Source organism: Ranitomeya variabilis, chromosome 1 (genome assembly GCF_051348905.1).
Source record: "Ranitomeya variabilis isolate aRanVar5 chromosome 1, aRanVar5.hap1, whole genome shotgun sequence".
In the NCBI taxonomy this organism is placed as follows: domain Eukaryota; kingdom Metazoa; phylum Chordata; class Amphibia; order Anura; family Dendrobatidae; genus Ranitomeya; species Ranitomeya variabilis.
The window spans coordinates 1,106,463,210-1,106,488,828 of record NC_135232.1 but is presented as its reverse complement, the minus strand read 5'-3'; the positions used below and the strand labels follow the sequence as shown (position 1 = coordinate 1,106,488,828).

At 41.3% G+C, this 25,619-nt stretch overlaps 1 protein-coding gene across 3 annotated transcripts in view; it reads left to right on the top strand.

Annotated features, from left to right (window-relative positions):
• The window catches only part of SLC2A9 (solute carrier family 2 member 9), a 466,623-nt gene that overhangs the window by 198,867 nt on the left and 242,137 nt on the right, over nucleotides 1-25,619 (top strand). For all 3 annotated transcript variants that reach the window (XM_077280149.1, XM_077280147.1, XM_077280148.1), the window contains exon 7: nucleotides 24,908-25,040. In XM_077280149.1, the coding sequence (XP_077136264.1) occupies nucleotides 24,908-25,040 (133 nt within the window). The remainder of the gene's footprint in view (nucleotides 1-24,907; nucleotides 25,041-25,619) is intronic.

Sequence of the window (25,619 nt, the reverse complement as noted above, 5' to 3'; positions counted from 1 at the left end):
TTTGCGCTCCCGCAAACGCCGATCAACCTGAATGGCTAAAGCCATAGAATCACTCAGATTTGTAGGGGTGGGAAACCCCACCATAACATTCTTAATGGCTTCAGAAAGACCTTCTCTGAAATTTGCAGCCAGGGCACACTCATTCCATTGAGTAAGCACTGACCATTTCCGAAATTTTTGACAATACACCTCTGCTTCATCCTGACCTTGAGAGAGGACCAGCAACGCTTTTTCTGCCTGATTCTCAAGATTAGGCTCCTCATAAAGCATTCCAAGAGCCAGAAAAAATGCATCTACATTAAGCAATGCAGGATCTCCTGGCGCCAGAGAGAAAGCCCAATCCTGAGGGTCGCCACGCAACAAGGAGATAACAATTTTAACTTGCTGAGCGGAATCACCAGAGGAATGAGGTCTCAGAGATAGAAATAACTTACAATTATTCTTAAAATTTAGAAACCTAGATCTATCTCCAGAAAACAACTCAGGAATGGGTATCTTTGGTTCTGACATAGGGCTATGAATAACAAAATCCTGAATACTTTGCACCCGTGCAGTAAGATGATCCACACTAGAAGTCAGAGTCTGAATATTCATGTCTGCAGCTGAGCTCAAAACCACCCAGAGTTCAAGGGGATGAAAGAAGCTGAACAGACTGCAGCAAAGGAAAAGCGGGAGAGAAAAAAAAAAATGTACTCAGGTCTTCTTTTAATCCCACTTCTGCGATGCAAAAAACACTTCTTGGCCTGCTATACTGTTATGATCCTTAGTGGTTGAGGATCACAAATTACTCCAGCAAGGTGACTAAACATAGGACAAGCTCTAGGGAGGTGGTAAACTGGACTGACCGCAAAACTGAACCTATCCAAACACACTAGAGGTAGCCGGTGAACGTGCCTAAAATTCCTAGACGTCTCGAGCCAGCCTGAGGAACTAACTACCCCTAGAGAGAAAGAAAGACCTCTCTTGCCTCCAGAGAAATAATCCTCAAAGATATAGAAGCCCCCAACAGATAATGACGGTGAGGTAAGAGGAAGGCACATACATAGGGGTGAAAGCAGATTCAGCAAATGAGGCCCACTAATTCTAGATAGCAGAAAATAGAAAAGGGATCTATACGGTCAGTAAAAAACCCTTACAAAATATCCACACTGAGATTTCAAGAACCCCCGCACTAATTAACGGTGTGGGGGGAGAAACTCAGTCCCCTAGAGCAACCAGCAAGTAATAATTCACATTTTAGCAAGCTGGACAAAAAAACATGATGAACGCTGATAATCAGAAAATAAACAAACAAGAACTTAGCTTGTCTTGGAGAGACTGGGAGCAAGGTAGTCACAAGGAATCTGAAGAGCACTGAATACATTGATAGCAGGCAAGGAACTGAGTATCCAGGTGAGTTAAATAGGAAACCAACCAAGGATAACGAACCAGCTGATGCAGCCAACCTGCAGAAAGACAACACTACACAGTACCGCTAGTGACCACTAGAGGGAGCCCAAAAATAGAGTTCACAACAGACAAATTCCACAAATACTGTAAAAGGAGGGAATGGTACGTTATGAGTTTGCTTATACCATGACCCATGTGTAACCCACTTTTCTTGTAAGCTGTAAGGGAGTTTCTGTACTATCGGATTGACACCCCTAGCAGTGTCTAAGAATGCCAATCCGGGCAAGTGACCTTCCTTCTTGGCGACCTGTAACTCTATCAATAAATCACTCAATTCTCTAAGCTTATCTTAGGGAAATCATCAATTCTTTTGTATAAAGCATTCTCTATGACTTCTATGGACCCATAGCATTCATCAAGTCTTTCCCACACTTTACATAGACCTATGTGTGGATACTTTATATTAATGTCTCTTAGTCTTTTGGCATGCTCGACCGACTCACTTCCGAGCCACTTTACCAGGAGATCTAATTCCTCACTACTAGAAAGGTCCAGTCCCTGAATGGCGTTCTGGAACGAGGCACGCCATGATCTATAGTTTTCGGCTTTATCAGTGAACTTTACAAGTCCTTTAATAACGAGCACTTGGCGGGCAAAGAACTTTGCAAAGTATATGGTGGCTTGGTCAGTGCTGGTACAAGCCGGTGTGTTATAGTCATGTCTAATGTGTTTTGTACCACCATACCTGTGAGACACTCCTGGCTTCGGATAGTCTGCGTAGTACCTTTCTGGTGAAGGTGTCTCTTTAAAGCGAGATGGGAGCTGTACCTTCTGCTCAGTGGAATGGTCGACATCTCCATGCTGGGCGTCCTCTTCTCTATAGTAGCGAAGCTTGTGGTTGGATCGCTGGTAATCAGCATAGGCTGGTCGATGTAGTGTGTCAGGGCTGTCATCCATGCCAGAATGTTGATGGATGTACTCTGGGATGCGCTGCTCTGGATCTTGCTGCTCTAGATGTGTTCCAAGAACGTTGCTGCATCTCTCATCATCAGGATCCTCCATAGTTTCCAAGTACTCTGCCTTAGCTATTGCAGCTGCTTTCTCTTTGTCTGCCGCAAGTCTTTCTAGAGACGCTCGCACGCGCGCACTCTCCTTTTCTTTCTCTGCCTGCAAATGTGCGGTTTTTGCTTCATGTTCTGCTTCATGTTCTGCTTGTCTCATCTTTAGATGCATCTCTTGTTCGGCGAAAGTGGACCTCGCTTTGGCTGCTTCAGCTTCGGCACGAGCAACAGCTGCAAGCTCTTTTATTGAAGACTTGTTAGAGCCTGCTCGTGACCTCGTTTTGAGTGAGGATGTATCGCGTCGAGACATTGTGTGTTTAGCTGCATACTACTGAGTATTTCGGCGGGAAACTGAATCTTTGTGTGGGTGAGCTTCCGCTCGGCGAGAATGGCGTAGCACTTCTTGGTGGGCTTCGTTCTGTGGCTGTATGGTGGCTGCTGTGATACCCGTATGCGGAGCAGTGTGAGTGTTAGTGGTCCCGTACAGTCTGATCAACTACGACCTGCGGCCAGTGGTTCCATTTTTACTGGGGCCTGGACTTGTTCCCCGCGGCTGTATGGCAGCTGCTGTAATACCTGTAAGAGGAGCAGTTTGGGTGGTAGCGGTCCCATACAGTCTGTGTAATCACCGTGTGTGACCGGCGGTCCATTTTTTCTGGGGCCTGGACTCTTGTTCCCCGCGGCTGTATGGCGGCTGCTGTAATACCCGTAAGAGGAGCAGTTTGGGTGGTAGCGGTCCCATGCAGTCTGTGTAATCACTGTGTGCGACCGGCGGTCGGTTTTTAGTGTTCTGCCTTCCTCTACGTATGATGCTCTGTGGATTCTAGCATACGGCTAAACCTTCATCCATTGCCTCAGTAAACAGACTGTATAGGTTCTTAAGTTTATATTTATTGAGATGGTGAACGATGAACAACAATAGTAGATGATATTGTGAGATATTCGATATAATGGATGATCAGGTAAAAACTACAAAGGAAATAACTGCATCAGTACTTGGCACGTTACAGGATGCAATAACATGAATAACAGAGAGATAACACTGAACACAGGATAAGGCAGATACACAGTTATCATGGCTATCTTAGGGCAGGTTCAGACTGTCAGCTTTGTATTACTTTATACAGACAAACATCTATCTGCATACAGAGAAACAGAAATATGAAATAAAGCACAACATGCCTAACTACACACTCTGCTACACAGTGGGTGCTTAACTGTTCTAACATAACACACACATGTAAGTACATTCGTGCCTCACCGGAATCCGCTTATCAAGAGCAATGATCTGCAGGAAGAGACAGCCAGGAACATGTGTGTAAGACTCAAGCTCCGGGGGAAAATGGCTACTTTGCCCTGGAAACCGGGGGGGGCACGGGGTGCAGTTCTAGTCAGGACACAGACTTAAAGCGATATGCTCCTGGATACAGAACAGGATAAATGTGTACCTAATGACCTCTAATGGTGACAGCTGGTACTACATTGTGAATTAACTTGCTGCACATTAATGGGCAGAACACTGGGTCTCGGAAAATGGCAACATTTATTTTATTTTATTTTTTTTACAAATATTGGATTTTTTTTTCACCACTTAAATAAAAAAGAACCTATACACGTTTGGTACCTGTGAGCTCGTAATGGCCTGGAGAATCATAATGGCACATGGTAAAAAAAAATCCAAAAAACATTTGTGGAATTGCACTTTTTTTTGCAATTTAACCGCACTTGGAATTTTTTCCCCATTTTCCAGTATATGATATGGTAAAATCAATGGTGCCTTTCAAAAGTACAACTCGTCATGCAAAAAAACAAGCCCTCACATGGCCATATTGACAGAAAGATAAAAAAAGTTATGGCTGTGGGATAAGGAGCGCAAAAAAATGGAAACACAAAAACGGAAATACCCCTGGCTCTTAAGGGGTTAAAGGACCAAATTCACATAGAAAATACATCACACAAGTCAAACAAAACTGTCTTGTTCTCGCTTTTCCAAATTCCGCCATCATTAGTGGTAGCTAAAATTATCATATTAATTGCAGCCTTCTTTAATGGGTCGTGCAACATAAAATCTACTTAATGAACTAGTAGAACTTGAAAACTATTTTAGAACTTGAAAATGGAATATAATTATATTTACCAAGGTCTTTGTGTTCTCTATAGAGTCCCAACTCCATTGTCTGCTGTACCTTTTCAGTGCTAAGATTATACACTGTATATATAGAAAGTGCATGGAGACACACCATAGGAATCGAAGATGAATGATTGTGTAACATTTACCAGAATCAGGTGACTTTGTAAATCACTAATTAATATGTGATGGATGTACTGTAAATTGTGGCAGATTAGACCTGTGAAAATATGTAGGAGTTCAGATTTAATCCAAAGTATTTATTTCTTACTTTGAAAAGGCTCTTTCCAAGAGAAGATTATTATTATTCGTTTTCTCCTTCTTTGATATTTTTTTCATTTTTAAAAAATATCATAATTTCTATTTTAGAGGATATTAACTTAACTTATAAAAAGATCGTTAAAAAGATAAACTCTAAAAATGCAAATGTCTAAAATATGTATGTGGGCTCCAAAAGTACGTTTTCAACACCATGTAAAGAACTGTGTTGACAACTAAGCACTGTAAATCTTTGAGAAAAAATTTTCATTTCCATACCGAAACCATACACTTTATATCTCTCTGAAACTAAATATACAGTGGGGCAAAAAAGTATTTAGTCAGTCAGCAATAGTGCAAGTTCCACCACTTAAAAAGATGAGAGGCGTCTGTAATTTACATCATAGGTAGACCTCAACTATGGGAGACAAACTGAGAAAAAAAAATCCAGAAAATCACATTGTCTGTTTTTTTATCATTTTATTTGCATATTATGGTGGAAAATAAGTATTTGGTCAGAAACAAACAATCAAGATTTCTGGCTCTCACAGACCTGTAACTTCTTCTTTAAGAGTCTCCTCTTTCCTCCCCTCATTACCTGTAGTAATGGCACCTGTTTAAACTTGTTATCAGTATAAAAAGACACCTGTGCACACCCTCAAACAGTCTGACTCCAAACTCCACTATGGTGAAGACCAAAGAGCTGTCGAAGGACACCAGAAACAAAATTGTAACCCTGCACCAGGCTGGGAAGACTGAATCTGCAATAGCCAACCAGCTTGGAGTGAAGAAATCAACAGTGGGAGCAATAATTAGAAAATGGAAGACATTCAAGACCACTGATAATCTCCCTCGATCTGGGGCTCCACGCAAAATCCCACCCCGTGGGGTCAGAATGATCACAAGAACGGTGAGCAAAAATCCCAGAACCATGCGGGGGGACCTAGTGAATGAACTGCAGAGAGCTGGGACCAATGTAACAAGGCCTACCATAAGTAACACACTACGCCACCATGGACTCAGATTCTGCAGTGCCAGACGTGTCCCACTGCTTAAGCCAGTACATGTCCGGGCCCGTCTGAAGTTTGCTAGAGAGCATTTGGATGATCCAGAGGAGTTTTGGGAGAATGTCCTATGGTCTGATGAAACCAAACTGGAACTGTTTGGTAGAAACACAACTTGTCGTGTTTGGAGGAAAAAGAATACTGAGTTGCATCCATCAAACACCATACCTACTGTAAAGCATGGTGGTGGAAACATCATGCTTTGGGGCTGTTTCTCTGCAAAGGGGCCAGGATGACTGATCCGGGTACATGAAAGAATGAATGGGGCCATGTATCGTGAGATTTTGAGTGCAAACCTCCTTCCATCAGCAAGGGCATTGAAGATGAAACGTGGCTGGGTCTTTCAAAATGACAATGATCCAAAGCACACCGCCAGGGCAACGAAGGAGTGGCTTCGTAAGAAGCATTTCAAGGTCCTGGAGTGGCCTAGCCAGTCTCCAGATCTCAACCCTATAGAAAACCTTTGGAGGGAGTTGAAAGTCCGTGTTGCCAAGCGAAAAGCCAAAAACATCACTGCTCTAGAGGAGATCTGCATGGAGGAATGGGCCAACATACCAACAACAGTGTGTGGCAACCTTGTGAAGACTTACAGAAAACGTTTGACCTCTGTCATTGCCAACAAAGGATGTATTACAAAGTATTGAGATTAAATTTTGTTTCTGACCAAATACTTATTTTCCACCATAATATGCAAATAAAATGATAAAAAAACAGACAATGTGATTTTCTGGATTTTTTTTTCTCAGTTTGTCTCCCATAGTTGAGGTCTACCTATGATGTAAATTACAGACGCCTCTCATCTTTTTAAGTGGTGGAACTTGCACTATTGCTGACTGACTAAATACTTTTTTGCCCCACTGTATGTGCACTTGAAGCTCGTATTTATGTCCAGTACTCATATGTAACATGGCATTGTAGCCGTGGGTGAGGTAATAAACTCTTTTGCCCTCAAACGTTACATGAAGGTGGGGGTCCTGGCTTGGTGTGTGGACTTGCGCTGTGGGGGCTCCCTTGCAGGCCACTTATAACTGAAGACTTTGGTTTGCCAGGACCAGATGTTTGACAGTTCAATGAGGGAGACCACCAGTCCAAAATAAACTTGTAACTCAACTATTACTTGGGGGAGATTATATTCAGTAGATAGTAGATTGTGGGCACACAACCTGACGAACATTTCCTTCACAAAATGAATAATTTTGGACACACACACTGTTTACATTTATTCCTCTATTTTCAACGTTCCTTTCTACTTCACCACAACCCAGCTCAGTACTACAGTCCACTTAGCAAGATTCCTATTCTCAACCAGCGTTCCACGTCTTCTGTCCTCTCTAGTAGTGTTGAGCGATACCGTCCGATACTTGAAAGTATCGGTATCGGATAGTATCGGCCGATACCCGAAAAGTATCGGATATCGCCGATACCGATACCCGATACCAATACAAGTCAATGGGACACCAAGTATCGGAAGGTATCCTGTATGGTTCCCAGGGTCTGAAGGAGAGGAAACTCTCCTTCAGGCCCTGGGATCCATATTAATGTGTAAAATAAAGAATAAAAATAAAAAATATTGATATACTCACCTCTCCGACGCAGCCTGGACCTTACCGATGTAACCGGCATCTTCCGTTCCTAAGAATGAGCGCTTGAAAGACCTTAGATGACGTCGCGGCTTGTGATTGCGATACCGATTCCCGATATCACAAAAGTATCGGATCTCGGTATCGGAATTCCGATACAGCAAATATCAGCCGATACCCGATACTTGCGGTATCAGAATGCTCAACACTAGTGTTGAGCATTCCGATACCGCAAGTATCGGGTATCGGCCGATACTTGCGGGTATCGGAATTCCGATACCGAGATCCGATACTTTTGTGGTATCGGGTATCGGTATCGAAACAACATTAATGTATAAAAGAAAGAATTAAAATAAAAAATATTGCTATACTCACCTCTCCGACGCAGCCTGGACCTCACCAAGGGAACCGGCAGCATTCTTTGCTTAAAATGCGCGCGTTTACTTCCTTCCGTGATTGGTCGCGTGCCGCCCATGTGGCCGCGACGCGACCAATCACAGCAAGCCCTGACGTAATTTTCAGGTCCTGAATGCCTAATTCTAGGCATTCAGGATTTTAAAATTACGTTCCGGCTTGTGATTGGTCGCGTCGCGGTCAAATGGGCGGCATGCAACCAATCACAAGCCGGGACGTGCACGCGTTTCCTGTCTCCCGTGACGTCACGGCTTGTGATTGGTCGCGTCGCCCATGTGACCGCGACACGACCAATCACAAGCCGGAACGTAATTTTAAAATCCTGAATGCCTAGAATTAGGCATTCAGGACCTGAAAATTACGTCACGGCTTGCTGTGATTGGTCGCGTCGCGGCCACATGGGCGGCACGCGACCAATCACAAGCCGTGACGTCACGGAAGGAAGTAAACGCGCGCATTTTAAGCAAAGAACGCTGCCGGTTCCCTCCGTGAGGTCCAGGCTGTGTCGGAGAGGTGAGTATAGCAATATTTTTTATTTTAATTCTTTCTTTTACACATTAATATGGATCCCAGGGCCTGAAGGAGAGTTTCCTCTCCTTCAGACCCTGGGAACCATCAGGGATACCGTCCGATACTTGAGTCCCATTGACTTGTATTGGTATCGGGTATCGGTATCGGATTAGATCCGATACTTTGCCGGTATCGGCCGATACTTTCCGATACCGATACTTTCAAGTATCGGACGGTATCGCTCAACACTACTCAACACTACTCTCTAGGGAACTATATTGACAGTAAGGGTATGTGTCCATGTTCAGGATTGCATCAGGATTTGGTCAGGATTTTCCATCAGTATTTGTAAGCCAAAACCAGAAGTGGAACAATTAGAGGAAAAGTATAACAGAAACATATGCTCCACTTCTGCATTTATCACCCACTCCTGGTTTTGGCTTACAAATACTGATGGAAAATCCTGACCAAATCCTGATGCAATCCTGAACGTGGACACATACCCTAAGGCCGCTACTTATCTTCTTTGTTTCTGACAACCTGGAAGTCTCACCCAGACCACTCTTTTCATTTTGCGCATTCGTTCCCATCTATGCCCGTTACCGCTGTGTTGTTAATATTAATTATAAACTCTGGGCCGTACTACTAGACGTCCTGTCCCATGACCTGTCGCCGATAGATCACTCTATTCCTTCAGTCACTTCTCTTCCACTTTTAGCTAGGATCTCGCTATCTCTTGGTCACCTCTCACGTTAGGGACACCCATGTCATGTGACATTGCTTACATTAGACCTTAGGTCTACTTTCTATGCACATTGGGCCTTTTCTGATGTTCTGACAGTAAACTCTTTCTGTCCCTTCACCTCGGCCCCTCCCACTCTGGGCTAGTCCCAACTGTTAACCCTAACTGTCCCTACAATCGGCAACAAACAACATTATAACCATTATCTTATAGCATAATTCACATTTCACATTGCGATAATACACTTGTTCTTCAAGGGCAAAACGTGGGCAATATGTCCATCTTCTTACACATATATAACTGCATACTGAATTTATTTTCCAATGTTTGCATAGCGCCAATATATTCTGAAGTGTTCTACAGAGATTGTCAGTATTCACATCAGTTGCACCCAATAGGGATCATCATCTAATGTCCCAATATCAGACACACACAAATGCAGAATTTCTAAGAAGGCGACTAATCTATCAGTATGTTTTGGGGGTTTTGAGAGGACAATGGAGAATCCAGAGGAAACCTACTCAAACTTTAGAAGAACATGCAGCCTCTATATAGATGTTTTCTTTAGGTCTCATTCAGATTTCCATTTTTTTTCTTTTCTTCTACGTGAAAAGCTGGACATTTTTTTTATCAGCGTACTGATTTTTATCCATTTTGGTCCATGTTTTTACCATGAGTGTCGCATCTATTTTTCTCGCATGCAAAAGGAACAAAAAAAAAATACAGGTTACTTCTGTTTATTAAATAGTAAAAAAAAGGATAGCCCACAGACAGCATCCATGTGCTGTCCATCTTTTTTCACAGACCCACTGAATTAAAGCACAATGTAAATCCCCTGCCCCCTGTCTGATATTCACTTTCCAGTGTTTTCATAAATTTCCGCCACTGCTTCTGTTGGTCTCCAGTGAAAAGTGACATGTCCTTCTTCTGGCTCTCATAAACTTGCATTGCGCTGTTGTATTGTAGCTTCTGACGCTCACAACTTGGCGCAGGGGGACCGAAATGGCACTGAGAAAACTGTGAAGACACCGGAAGGTTAGTGTATGACTGGGGGCAGGGGGCTTAGATTAAATACGCCACTCCATTGTTGAAAAAAATAACACTGAAGTAGTGCTTTATATGGGAAAGTTTGATCTATAGACTAAAAAAGACATGTTTCTTTTTTTTCTTTTTCTTTCTTTTGTCGACACTCAAAAACACACAAAACACACAAATAAAATGTGTGAAAAGCCCCATGGACTAAAATGAGTTCATGTTCTAAGTGTGAAAAACAGGCAAAACACATGCGAAAAACAGGTGTCTGAACGAGGGCTTAGTTCAATTTAAAACCTGTGCAAAAAAACCAAAATCACTGATCTAGTGTGCTACCCATTTATCTCAACAGCCTCATTATATGCATTTTTGTCATGGTGGTCTTGCTGGGTGCTTTCAGTGTGCCTGTAAGGTTAGTGATAAGCAGGAGGCTGTATTGAACTGCATCTGCTAGAACCAACAGATTTAGAAATAACTCTGATCCCGGCAGTCTAACCTCTTCGATGCTACTTTCACTAGAAACCACAGCATCTAAGGTGTTTGACTGCAAGCCAACGTTTCAGCTCTTCATGCATTTATTAAGGTTATCTGTTCAAAATATGAAACATATATCAACAGGGAAGTCAAATATAATTAGAAAAATAACAGCTACAGGTGCTTCTCACAAAATTAGAATATTTCAGTTCTTCAGTACAAAAAGTGAAACTCATATTATATAGAGTCATTACAAACAGATTTATCTATTTCACGTGTTTATTTCTGTTAATGTTGATGATTATGGCTTGCAGCCAATGAAAACCCCAAATTCATTAACTCAGTAAATTAGAATTCTTTATAACACCAGCTTGAAAAATGATTTTAATATTCGAAATGTTGTCCTACTGAAATGTATGTTCAGTAAATGCACTCAATACTTGGTTGTGGCTCCTTTTGCATTAATTACTGCATCAATGTGGCGTGGCATGGAGGTGATCAGCCTGAGGCACTGCTGAGGTGTTATGGAAGCCCAGGTTGCTTTGATAGCAGCCTTCAGCTCATCTGCATTGTTGGATCTGGTGTCTCTCATCTTCCTCTTGACAATACTCCATAGATTCTCTATGGGGTTAAGGTCAGGAGAGTTTGCTGCCAATCAAGCACAGAAATACTGTTGTTTATAAACCAGGTATTGGTACTTTTGGCAGTGTGGACAGGTGCCAAGTCCTGCTGGAGAATTACATTTTCATCTCCAAAAAGCTTGCTGGCAGAGGGAAGCATGAAGTGAGCTAAAATTTCCTGGTGGATGGCTGCACTGACTTTGGTCTTGATAAAACACAGTGGACCTACACCAGCAGATGACATGGCTCCCCAAACCATCACTGATTGTGGAAACTTCACATTAGACCTCAAGCAGCTTGGATTGTGGCCTCTCCACTCTTCCTCCAGTCTCTTGTACCTTGATTTCCAAATGAAATGCAAAATTTACTTTCATCTGAAAACAACACCTTGGACCACTGAGCAACAGTCCAGTTCTTTTTCTTTTTGGCGCAGGTAAGACACTTCCGGTATTGTCTATTGGTCATGAGTGGCTTGACACAAGGAATGCGACACTTGTGTTTCCAACAAATTTTATTGATTTTATAAATTTAATAGAGGTAAAGGGTAAGGGAAAAAAGGGTGAAAAGAAAAGAAGGCAGGCATACATATATATACTGTAGCTTACACAGGCTGAAAACGACTGTAGCTTACTCAAACAGATTAAATGTAGCTTAGCATCAAACCATAACTGTCGCTTCTCAATAAAAAAGTAAGTACGTCGTATGCTGTATATAAGGGCCAGTCCTGTCTGGAATCACCTAAAGGTGATCCTAGGACTTTGTGGGGGCAAAGTACGGTTCATTTACAAGCCAGAATTGAGGAATAAATGGAATACAGCTTTTCTAGGAACTTGAATAATAAAGTTACCGACTTAAATAAATGTTGATTGTAGTACTTTTTCACTTGGGACGTAGGTTTGATTTGGACATAGAAAGGAGACCAGGAGAGCCCACAGAGGAAACTATGCAGAAAGTCAACTCCTTCGGTTGGAGAAGAAATAGTAATCAGTTTAGATGCAAATTTAATTTGTAGCGTAGAGAACCGAGTCCAATTGTAGGGTATTCTGGCTTTTAGAAGCTCACGTGTAGTGGATTGAAATAATTTCCGCTTTTGCAGAGTTTCTTTAGATAGTTCTTTAAAAAAGGTTAAATGACTATACGGAGAAGAGAGGAATCTTGGCTCTTTTGATATACCCAGTAGTGTGTTTCTTACCCAGTTGGGGTAAAATGAGACAATAACATCTGTAGCAACATCAGATGGAAGAGCAGATGGCCTGCCTACTCTAAAGGCCTTTTCAATTAAGTTTTCCCCTTTGGCGTTAGGAATTAGATGAGAAATTAGGGAAGAAATGTAATCCCTTAACTGGAAGTTTTGGACCGACTTCGGAATCCCTCTGTTCTTCACATTGTTTTCCCTTTTTGAAGTCTTCCAAATTAGCTAGACTGTTTCTGAAGGAAGTAATATCCTTCTGGATGTTTTCCAATGAATCTGAGATTGTAGGGAGATCCTGCATTCCTTTAGTGTGTGAAGTCTCGTAAATTTTGTATGAGGAATTAATTCTTTCTGTGACATCAGAAGATCTGTTAGATGCCCCTTTAATATTTGAGAGTGTAGCATCAGCTATGTGCGAAAAAGTGTCTTTAAAAAGTTTCTTGATGAAAGTCTCGGATGCCTTAGCTATATTCAAATGCGTAGAATCAACTAATTCTGTTTCGCTTTCAGAAGATATTTTTGAGTTGTCATCTTTAATAGAATCTTTTCTTAGAATATTCACCGATAATAAAAGGGCCTTGCATATGTTGATCATGAAATTTTCTGATGGATGATCCTCAGTGGCTCATATATTGTCTATTAATGAATTATGAGAAGCGCATTGCCCTTCTAGTTCTGTTTGTACCAATTTTCCAGAATCAATTTTTTGTGGAAATTCTATGGTTTCGGAATTTTCACAACTCTTTGAATCTTCTGAGGAAGGAAATGAATATGAATATAAGGATGAGATATCATCGGGATCCATGTCATCGGAAGAATAACCACCTATATAACCAAAAGAATCCATCTCTTCAAAAAATTCCTCAGAGTGAATACTCTCCAAATGTCCCAATAAGTTGAGGGACCCCTTTGACTGATCCAAATTATTTTCTAAATCTTTATGAGATAAAATATATTCGTCTTTGGAGAAGGTATTTATTGTTTCTTTAGCACATTCAGGAGAGCAGGAAGTTACATTGGGAAACATCCCTTTAATTTTCTCCAAATTGTAGTCTCTGGTAATATGTATGGAATTAGAAAGGGTATCTTCTCCTGGTAAATAACCAAGTTGCAAACTTACATCATTCCCATTAGGTAGACGTTTGGCCCCGTTTAACTGTAGTTTAGTCATGTGTCCTTTAGTAGTGTTATAGCTCAATATATTAGGTGGTTGATGAGGAATTTTGGATTTAAGTATTGGTATTCTGCTTATCTTATCAGATGGTCGGTGAGAAGTGTCATTCCTGAGAACCTTTCTCTGTTTTCCTTCATTTTGTTTAAATAAAATAACCTTCCCCTCTGGGACCTGCTGTATATGATGAGCCTCTGAGGATTCTCTCATTATCCTGTCAGAATGGAACTCCTTTGAAAGGCTTCGCTGCTTTGCAGCACTCCCTTTATCACCATTGTTATACTCCCTCCTCCCTCACCTTCTATTACCTTCGGGATGAACTCCGGCGAGTCATATCTGAGGCTTCCTCCTGGGTCATGGTAAGCAGAGGAGAACCCTGCAGAGTCTGTGTAGTGCTGAAGACAGTGATTCATCCCGCTCTCTCCTCTGATGCGTCACATTACCAGGAGTTCTCGCTGCTCCCTGGCATCTCCTCAGGTCTGTGTCGACTGGCACAGTTCCAGGAACCACCACAGTCTGCTGTCGCCTCCTCAAATCTCTGTCAGCCGGCACCGGAGCCTCGGTAAGGTCAGGAAACTTTGCAGCATCATCGTTTTTTCCCATCTGCAGAGTCACAGTCTCAGTGTCCGTCACCCTCACCCGCCTTCCCCCCAGGTCACTATCAGCTGATATTGGAGCCACAATAAGAGCAGGAGTCTTTATTACAGATGTCCGACAGGTCTTCTTAGATCTATAAGGCTTTGATACCGTTGGGTTTTGGCAGTGATCCAATTTATGAGGTAAATGTTCAGTCACTTTTACCTCAGGGGAACGCAGGCCTCCATTAGGCTTCCCTCCGGTACCTCCCCGTCTTGGCAAAGGAATTTTTTTTTATGTGTTATCTTTTATCTTATTATTTCCCAGTCCAGGCATATTCTTACAGGTTTTAGGACCAAATATACCCCAAATAAGTAAGCTGAAGTAGCTGAAAATAGGGGATTATCAAGAGCTATGCAGAAGCACATCCGCTCCTGTCCCCTGCAAACCACGCCCCCCGGAATGAGACACTTGTAGCCCATGTCCTGGATACGTCTGTGTGCGGTGGCTCTTGAAGCAATGGCTCCAGCAGCAGTCCACTCCTTGTGAATCTCCACAAAATTTTTGAATGGCCTTTGCTCAACAATCTTTTCAAGGCTGCGGTTATCCTGGTTGCTTGTGCACTTTTTTCTACCACACTTTTTCATTCTACTCAACTTTCCATTCTTATGCTTGGATACAGCACTCTGTGAACAGTCAGCTTCTTTTTCAATGACCTTTTGTGGCTTACCCTCCTTGTGGAGTGTGTCAATGACTGCCTTCTGGACATCTGTCAAGTCAGCTGTCTTCCCTATGATTGTGGAGCCTCATGAAACGGTCTACAAGACCTTTTTTAAATGCTTAGCAAGCCTTTGCAGGTGTTTTTTGGTAATTATTCTAATTTACTGAGATAATGACTTTTGGGTTTTCATTGGCTGTAAGCCATAATCATCAACATTAACAGAAATAAACACTTGAAATAGATCACTCTGTTTGTAATGACTCTATATAATATATGAGTTTTACGTTTTGCATTAAAGAACTGAAATAAAGTAACTTTTTGATGATATTCTAATTTTGTGAGAAGCACCTGTATGTCTCAGAATTGGAAACAGGAAATCGAGTAACATATAGGCATATAACAAGAAAATAAAACTAACACAAACGTTGCTTCTTGTCCATAGGAAACTCAAGTAAATTTCAAAGGTGGGATGCTTGATTTTAAGTAACTATTCCCTGTAATATAAGAGAAAAATGCCTGGAGTGATACACTCAATACATCAAGCAAATCAAATGCATGCATCCATGTATACACACATGTGCCTCTTTGTGTATACACTCACTCAGTTACGGTCAGGTAACCCACTGGTTTTGGAGGGAGCGTATATCTCAATTTAAGAAAAAAAACATAAAGGATACTCTTGAGAGCTAAAGAGAGTTAAAATTCAAGAAGAGTAAGATGCAAGTTAAAGAAAAGCCATATAGCCCTTGAAAAACATATTAATCAGAAGTGAATTACCTGTCCAAGTGCTCATCAGTGAGTGGAAGATATCTGTGGAGACGTATATGAAAAAGTGTTAAAGTCAAAGAGGGAAAAGAGAGAATTTTAGAGACCACAAGGTACAACTAAGTATAAGAGTATATGTGGAAAACAAGCCACAGTGACAAATACTTTTAGTTACCAGTCCTTTTATTTTTCAGTTTATGGGGTATTGGCTTGACATAGCATGCTATCGTGTGTCTCCAGAAGAAAAAGGTCTGGTATAAGTAGAATGAAGGGGCAGGGAATACAGCACGTCAACCATCAAAATCAGCTGAGCGATAGTGACACTGTAAGCACCCAGTGCGCATGCGTGAATTTGTTTGTGGCTGAAAAACGCAGAGAGAAAATGAAGGGAAATAGTGTAATGTGCAGTATTGCGCATTGAAAGTAAGATTCAGATCGCATGCACCCAGAAGGCTACAGAGAGCAATCGGACAGTGAGGCAAGCGCAGTGGAATATAAGAAGACAGCAATAGTGCAGGCTAGAAAACATTCACAGAACAAAGAAATAACAAATATAACAAAGGGAAAACTAAAATTAAAAGACCATAATAAAAAAAGGTGAAGAGGTAATTGATAAACATAATAGAAGAGGAGGAAGATACATTATGGGGGCAATCGGAAGGGGAAATAAAATAAAGGGGAATTAGGAAACAAGAAAGAAACAGAAAAGGAAGAAGAGGGAAACATTATTTGAGTTGAGATTCTCAATATCTGGTGGGACAATAGGTGATCTGTAGCAACAAAATTAAAATAAGAAATGAATAGGTGGATCACTAGTAATGGTAAGACGCAGTAGATACAGAGGAGATCAAATGTACTCTTCATCAAAGTAATGGTACCATCAAGAAAAGATTTCATATTCTCTCTAAGTCAATGGGGTTCTAATGTTTGCAACCTGTAAATCCAAAAGGCCTCTCTCTTTCTATTTAAGAACTCTACTGCCACCTCGTCTGGTCAAAAGGACTGATTCTAAAACGTGGAATCAGAGTTGTGCCACATTATGTCCCACAGAGATAAAGTATGATGGAATGGGCAGCATAGTCTTTTTACATTGGATTGTAGATTTATGTTGGGAGATGCGGTCTCAGTTATTTTATGTGGTTTCACCAACATATCCGAGACCACTTGGACACTTGCACAGATAAATCACATGTGAGGATTCACAGGCGAAGTAACCCTTAATGAGGAACTTTTTTCCTGACCTGGGATGAGTGAAATAATCATGCTGTTTATATTTAAACATTGTAAAAAATGCAGGCATGGGAAAGTGACCTTCCATTGAGTTATCAAGAATGCCATGAACCGATATCAGCCCTGACCAATAGGTTTTTAAGATTTTTATTTTTTTTTGACAAATCAAAGGTGGAGTTGAAAATTCTGGTATATTCAGATATTAATTGCCTGAAAATGGCCTGTGTCTCTGGATAGAAAGATGGATCAGATGCATAAATGGGTGATATGTGCTCACAGAGGTGACGTGGGGAAGTTGGTGGTTTGTAATGTTCGAGTAGTTGGAGTGAAATACAAAAGTGTCTTGGGATATTCTCTATCCCTGAATTTAATTCAGATTTCCTCCAATCGGGTGTCCCGAGAGGAGCCGTCAGAGACAATGCGTCTGACTCGGTGATACTGTGACTTGAGCAACGCTCTTTTGATGTGATTAGGGTCAGAACTTGAATAGCATAGAAGACAATTTCTGTCAATCGGTTCTGTTTATGGATCAGATGTCAAGGTGCCTTTGTCATCCAGGATGCTATTAGTGTGCAGAAAATTAATCATTCTGGAATGGTGATGTAAAATGATGGACAAGTTGGGAATACACTGATTTATGTTCATGAAAAAGGTCTCAATTGTGCTAATGTCACCCCAGCAAATCAAAAAGGTATCATCAGTATATCTTTTCCAGAACATAGAGAGTGTTTGAAATAAGATATTAGTGTAGACAAACGTAGACTCAAAATGGGCCATAAAAATGTTTGCATACCAAGGCGCAACATTAGAGCCCATCATGATCCCGGTCTTCTGTAGGAAGAATTGGTCTTCAAACAGGAGAAAGTTCTTAAAATCAGATTTAATAGAGATAAATAGAAGTCCATCTGGTTGGATGAAAAGGAAGTATTTGTGTCAAGAAATGTCTGTACTGCTGCAATACTCCTCCCGTGTTCAATACTGGTGTATAAGCTGTTAACATCCAGAGTAACCAGTATGCCACTACGAGAAACCCTACTTAATGTATGTACCGTAATTGCGAAAGAAAATGCGATGCATCTCTAAGGCAAGAGGGTACATACTGCAATAGCTGGGTGAGAAGTTTTTCAAGGACTTGGGCAAAGGAGATAATAGAGAATTAGTGGAGGCCACTGTTGTTCAACCTGGAGGATGATGTAATTTTTTGTGGATCTTTGGAAAAGTGTAAAAAAACAGGAGTACCACATGTGAGTTAATGAGAAAATCTTCCAACTTCGCACCAATAACCCCTAAGGTCTTAAACCTATCCACTATATTTCGTATCCCTTTGGTTATGTCAAAAGTGGAATCCCTTGGGATGGGTGAATAGGTGAGTCTATAGTTTAATTGGGAATATATCTCGGATTTATAATCAGACTGGTCCATAACTACAATTGACCTACCCTTATCCACAGGTTTGATAATAATTTGCTTATCATCACTCAAGTGCCTGAGTGCCCTTTGTTCAACTCCCGAAAAGTTGTGTTATACCCACAGTTGTTCTCTGTAAATCTCCTGTAATCTATCCTAAATATCTTTTTGCACCAAGGAGATGTACGGTAAGTCTTCACTGGATCCTATGATTGTGGGAGATGAAAGCTGCTTGGTACATATAGTTTTAACTGTTTAAGTGTAAATTGATCACTGTCTTCCATGTGGGACAAAATGACAGACCTTTCCTTAGGAGGGATATTTCTGGTGGAGAGAGATTAGACGAGGAAATATTATAGTCAGTCTGTTCTTTCATACCTGTGACTGAGTCTCCATTCGGGATGGTGATAATGTCCCGATGCGGTCTTCTGCCCCTCCTTGTCGATATCTTTGACCTTTTCCAAAAAATAGGACAGTCAGGAATATTGCTCAAAGTTTAAAGGTATACTAAACAAATGCTTCATGGACATTATTTTGTTAACCGCAGAATTTTTTGAGAAAGAGATCACCAAAATTGATCTAGAAGTGAACAGAATACAACAGATGACCAATACCCTTACTACCGAGGAGTTTAATTACATGAAACCTAAGAATGACAAGATGATAGAGGAATTTCAAGCTCATCTACAGGAACATAAAATGACCTAATTTTTACTAGATGCAGATGATTATCAGCACAATCAAATATATATATATATGGCCACGACACCGTTTTTTTCCAGGGAGCCAAGGATCTTTCCAAGAGGAGATTCATCGGTCTCCACAAGCTCCGACAGCAACAGCTCCAAGCGTACACCTTATTTTTTTGAAAATCATGAGGAAAAGGGCCAAGATATCGACAAGGAGGGACTGGAGACCGCAACGTAACATTATGACCGTCCCAAATGCAGACTCGGTCACAGGTATGAAAGAACAGATTGTCCATAATATTTCCTCACCTAATCTCTCTCCACCAGAATTATCTCTCCGACAAAAAGGTCTGTCATTTTGTCCCATACACTCTTCTCTTTCAACGAATTCCGTATGGATCAAGAGAAGCCCTGCAACGTGTAGCGCAAGCAACTGAATGATCGCAGGTTCAAGTCTCCTAAGGAGACTATTGAAGCAAGTAAAAAGTAAAAAAGTTTTAAAAAATATTAGAAAAAAAAAAAAAAAAAGTTTAAATTACCCCCCTTTTGCCCTATTCAAAATAAAGCAATACAAAAAAGCATAAATAAACATATTTATTATCGCTGTGTTCAGTCACGCCCAATCTATCAAAATATAAACTAAATTAATTTGATTGGTGAATGGCGTAATGAGAAAAAATCAAAATGTCAGAATTACGTTTTTCTTATTCTCTGCAACATTGCAATAAAATGCAATATCAAGCTATCCAAACATTGTATGTACCACATTGTATGTTGGCCAGTGTCAGGCAGCTGCTACAAAGGCAAATAAAATAATGGGATGCACTAAAAGAGGCATAGATGCTCATGAGGAGAACATAATTTTACCTCTATACAAGTCACTAGTTCGACCACACTTAGAATACTGTGCACAGTTCTGGTCTCCGGTGTATAAGAAAGATATAGCTGAACTGGAGCGGGTGCAGAGAAGAGCGACCAAGGTTATTAGAGGACTGGGGGGTCTGCAATACCAAGATAGGCTATTACACTTGGGGCTATTTAGTTTGGAAAAATGAAGACTAAGGGGTGATCTTATTTTAATGTATAAATATATGAGGGGACAGTACAAAGACCTTTCTGATGATCTTTTTAATCATAGACCTGAGACAGGGACAAGGGGGCATCCTCTACGTCTGGAGGAAAGAAGGTTTAATCACAATAACAGACGCGGATTCTTTACTGTAAGAGCAGTGAGACTATGGAACTCTCTGCCGTATGATGCTGTAATGAGTGATTCATTACTTAAATTTAAGAGGGGACTGAATACCTTTCTGGAAAAGTATAATGTTACAGGGTATATACACTAGATTCCTTGATAGGGTGTTGATCCAGGGAACTAGTCTGATTGCCGTATGTGGAGTCGGGAAGGAATTTCTTTTCCCCAATGTGGAGCTTACTCTTTGCCACATGGTTCTTTTTTGCCTTCCTCTGGATCAACATGTTAGGGCATGTTAGGTTAGGCTATGGGTTGAACTAGATGGACTTAAAGTCTTCCTTCAACCTTAATAACTATGTTACTATGTTTCAAAATGGTATCAATAAAAGAATCAGCTCAGCGCACAAAAAATAAGCCCTCACCTAGCCCCAGATCCCAAAAAATGGAGACGCTACGGGTCTTTGAAAATGCTGTAATTTTTTTTTCATTTTTGCAAATTTTGGATTTTTTTCACCACTTAAATAAAAGAACCTATACATGATTGGTATCTGCAAACTCATAATGACCTGAGGAATCGTAATGGTAGGTCAGTTTTGGCATTAAGTCAGCATGGTGAAAAAAACAAACAAAAACATTATTGTAGAATTGCATTTTTTTTTTGCAATTTCACCACAATTGGATTTTTTTTTCGTGTTTCCCAGTGCACTATATGGTAAAATCAAGTGTATCATTCAATAGTACAACTTGTCCCGCAAAAAACAAGCCCTCACATGACCATATTGAGGGAAAAAAAAAGTTATGGCTCTGAGAAGAAGGGGAGCAAAAAATGGAAAATTCAAAAATGGAAAATTCCAAGGTCGTGAAAGGGGTTAATAAAATTGCATCAAAGGCAGTTCATGGGCAGATTGAGATCTCGGAACAATGACATCTCTAAAAGACGCCATTGAGCGAGTCTCTGTTATCCTGAGTTACGGCGCAGACAGACGACAGTATAAATTGGACTGACATCGGCACACAGTGCTCTCCCGACTTGAGCATGGCAGCTTTATATATATCTATGCGTTTGCCATCTTAACTTGGGCCGCTGCACCTTGGTTAGTGCAATTGTTTGGAGGCCTTGGACAGATAAGTATCTCTGCCTGTGTACTGGTGTTTTTTGTCTAGAATAGTGGAGGTCTTACCTCTTATGGTGTTTTTTTTAATATTTCTATGCATCTGTCATGCTTGGGTCGGTAGACCCGCCAGCAAGTCCATGCACTGCGTTCCGATCTCAGTCTGAACTATATGACCACCTGACTGTTTCCCAAGTCAAAACCTTTTTTTGTATAAATTTGCCCTCTCATTACTGAATAATCTTCTGTTGAAGTTGTATGAAAATTAGCTTTGGGGCACATCAAAGCACTTCCAGTTCTCTAGGTCACAGTCCTTATTCCCCACCCGGTGCCTAGATCCTACGTTTGATTGACAGGTACGCTAGCCCCTGTCATGTGCCACCTCTCGCTGAGATCTCCTAGGCATATTTCTACAAGAAAAATATGGATCTTATCAGGGTAACAGCACCTATACAGCCATACCCTCAGTTTTAGGAAGAAATTTCTTCTTATAAGTTCCCTTTAATATCACTAAAGTTAAGCATAAGCTCAAATAACTTCTGCCATCATAAAAAAAAATGTACAAGAAGAAAATAATTGCTTACAACCGAGAAAGAGAAAGGTGACTTGTTTCTGAAAGACTGCGAAGAATAGCAGAAAGGGTGACGTGTGTTAATTTCTAATTGAGGTAGGACACAGAAACTCAATTATTCCGTCAAAACTTTTCACGTTACAAATGCAAAAGTCTTGTAAAGCAGAGGATAATACTAATGTAGTACAGAGAAATTCCAACTGCATCCCCCATATCTGCAAGCTCAACACATGGTAGCAATCAATAAGTTAACCGGCAAATTAAAACTAAAATTATTTTAAAGAAATCTTGTTGGAATTCCCGATTTGTCATCAATTTTTAAAACTGTGGAAGAATAACAGGTTTAGAATTGAAACACAGGAGGCTGAAGTTTCCTCTAGAGCTGCCGATAGGCATATGGATTACTAACAGCTAAAATAATCTTCTAAGCATTAAAAGGGTTATCTCACCATAAACTCCTCTAATATTAGAGCCACAAGGCCGATCAATTGATTTTGGAAAGCCATGGGTAACCCGATATTTTATTGCAGAGGGAATACTATTTCTAGTCTGTGCGTTACATAATTGTAAAATATGTATTTCAATGGGTGCCATGATTTCTCTGACTACAGCCAATTGCCAGGGGTGATCATTGGGGCAGCTTCATTGAAAGAGCAGTAAGTTGGAGCTCTACTTTCTAAATATGCTGCACCGTGTCTGTGGTTCACATAGTCTGTGTTACCTTCCAGGAGCTCCTGCTCCACACGCTGACTCCTGTCAGTCCTCTCTCTCAGGGAAGCTGTCGACCTGGGATCACCATCCCAGAAAATGCCTTGCTCACTAGGCCACCTGACAGTACAGATCCTCAGACGGGCTGTAGTTTCCCCAGTGCAGTGCCGTTGCAGACTCTCCTTCCCATGTGCTCTTCAGAAAGTCCTACTCCCAATACAGTTTGTGCTATTCAGGAAGTCTTACTCCCAGGACTTCCAACACAGTCCACTGCGTGTGCTGTTCAGGACGTCCGTCCCCACCTGGGACCATCCAACGCACAAGTCTCTCAGTGCGCTTATCAGGGATCCGATCCTACTCCCAGGATCTCAGAACACACCGGTCTTCAGATCCATGACCTCACAGTGCACTATTCAGGGATCCAGTCCACACACAGGATCTCCTAACACACAAGCCATACAGGATCTACACACTCTACATTACAGAGACCATAGAGACCACTACCGACCATGTGACCACACCATGGTCACATTATGTAGTTGTAACCACTCCCATAGATGGGAGGTGTATGTGTGGCTTGTTTGACCTACCCAGCTCTCAATCTAGCCCAGTAAGCCTCAATTCACAACTATACAAACACTTGAGGGACTACAGGTCCCAGAACAGCAACATCACTTCAGGCTTACAGCGCAGACTCACTCTGCAACTGCAACACATACCGGCCATTTACAATCCTGCCGGTCACTATCTTATTATCATCATTATAACCACAGATACGCCTCCATACATATCCTGAGGAGTACACACAGCGCCCCCTAGCTGTAACAGGGGTCACTGCACCAGGATTTCAAAAGTTTACTTTTTTCCCAGAAATAGTGCTCCTCAGCACATTTCTCATGGCCCTTGGATGACAGAGTCCCAGTGGGGTCCTCTTCTCTTTCTAATTTTTCTTCCTTGCCTTTGAGGAGCTATAAATTCACTGTATGGTAAGAAAAATATGATATTTTATTAGTTTGGACAGTTTGAATACTGTAACATTGAAGTATATTTTAAAATGCACCTATCTTACATGAAGCCCAGCCTTCAACATCCTTAGGCTGGCCTTCAGTAGGCTGCCTGGCTTACATGATAATGCCATCAGCACCACACAACCATGCTGGTGGGAAGGACCAGTGGGCATTAGATGGGCACTTTCCCCATTTCTAACCTCTTAAATGAGACATAATGCTGTAATTAGTATTTACTCCTTTGCCAGCAGTTAGACTCTCATGCCAGCTGTATAACAGAGCTGGCACCCATGTTGTATGTAACAGGCTTATCTGAGGTTGCTGCATACATACAGTATGCTGTAGGTTAAAGCCTGGGCAAAGTGGGCCCTGACACCCTCCTGTGCTCACGTGGTGCTTGTGCCAGCCCTGTTGCCGGTTATCCCAATTAAACTGAATAAAGTTAAGCCGCAACACCAAACACATTCTACAGACAAACTTGCATTGGGATGAACAATATGTTTAGCAGATTTTGCCGATGACTTTACGTGCAACAAATAAGACTAAAACATGTGTTTCTCCCGTAACTGGCAAAGTGCAGATTATCGCGGAGAGTATAAGCAAGGTTTTTGATTCACATCAACGCATTTTTCAGCACCTGTGCCTTTCTCAATGTGAAGAAAACAAATGGCAACTGAAATGACAAAAACGACAGCAAAAACCACCGGCGCTGAAATGCATGGGTGCAAAAAAAAAACCCCTTGCCTATAATCTCCAGATTTTATCTTTTCCGTGAGCGCAACCAGCACATCGTGATAATCTCCGGTTGGCCAAACTGCTATCCGGACAATATTCTCCTCCACCCATGGAGATGCAGCTACGGCACATCAGGCTTCTACAGCTGTTTGGTCCATACATAGCCCTTACAGGTGAGCGCCACCATCATCCTCACCCCCATTTCATTCCTTACGGTACTGTCCTATCTGTAGGCCTTTGTCCCATCCAGATCTTCCCAATTTCCACCATAACTGAGTCATCATTTTTGACATTTACAATGACATGTAGCAAAATCTGTTAGGTTTGGGTTCCATGTTAAATTTTTGGGCCACAATTACAACACTATTCGATCACTGTACATCCCAAGGTGACCCATTATTGGAGTACAGGGGGCATATAGGAAAAGCATTGCATCGTGCTGTACCCATGATGTGTATTGCTCATTACCTGACATTGCTGATGCTCCTATTTCAGACTTTCTTTCAGAGTATGATAATGTTCTCTTCCGGCTAATTCTCCCTTTTTGATATTTCAGGAATCCCTGTGGCCCTGTTTGTTTGGGTTTATCCTGATTCCTGCGGCATTACAAGTTGTGCTTTTGCCATTTTTTCCTGAAAGTCCTCGATATCTTTTACTTGAAAAGCAAGATACGAAGAGAGCTGAAAAAGGTAAGTCTTCCTAAGATTTAGTGCTAATGTGATGTGTCAGAGGCATGTAGGTAATCAGATTCTTCTACTCGTGCTGTCATGACAACTGTTATGAGAAGGGACAAGTACACTTGATTTCTCACTTCATAATAAAAAACTGCAAGAAAACTTAAAGGAACCCAAACCGAAAAATCAATGTTTTTTTTAAAAAAGAAATCTAGTAGTCCTATTCCCTTATTTTTTATTCCTTGGCTTGACCAGTAAATAAGTTGCAAAATAAGCTGTACTTACACACTGATTGTCCTGCGCTGCCTCTCCGCTGCTGCCAACAATTTTTGTTGACATGCTGCATCGGCAATGCCACAACTACCCAACACGTGACAGCCAATCAGCTGTCTAGTACCGACTATCAGTCATTGGCTCCAGTGGTCACATGTGCTGAAATTGTGGTGCCACCTTAAGAGGCTTGTCAAAAAAGATGGTAAGCAGGAGGTGGAAAAACAGTGCTGGATCTGAGGTACATGGAATGAGTGTAGCTTATTTTATTATATTTACTGTGGGCAAGGCAGGGAACAAAAAATAATTGCTTGTTTTGAAAAC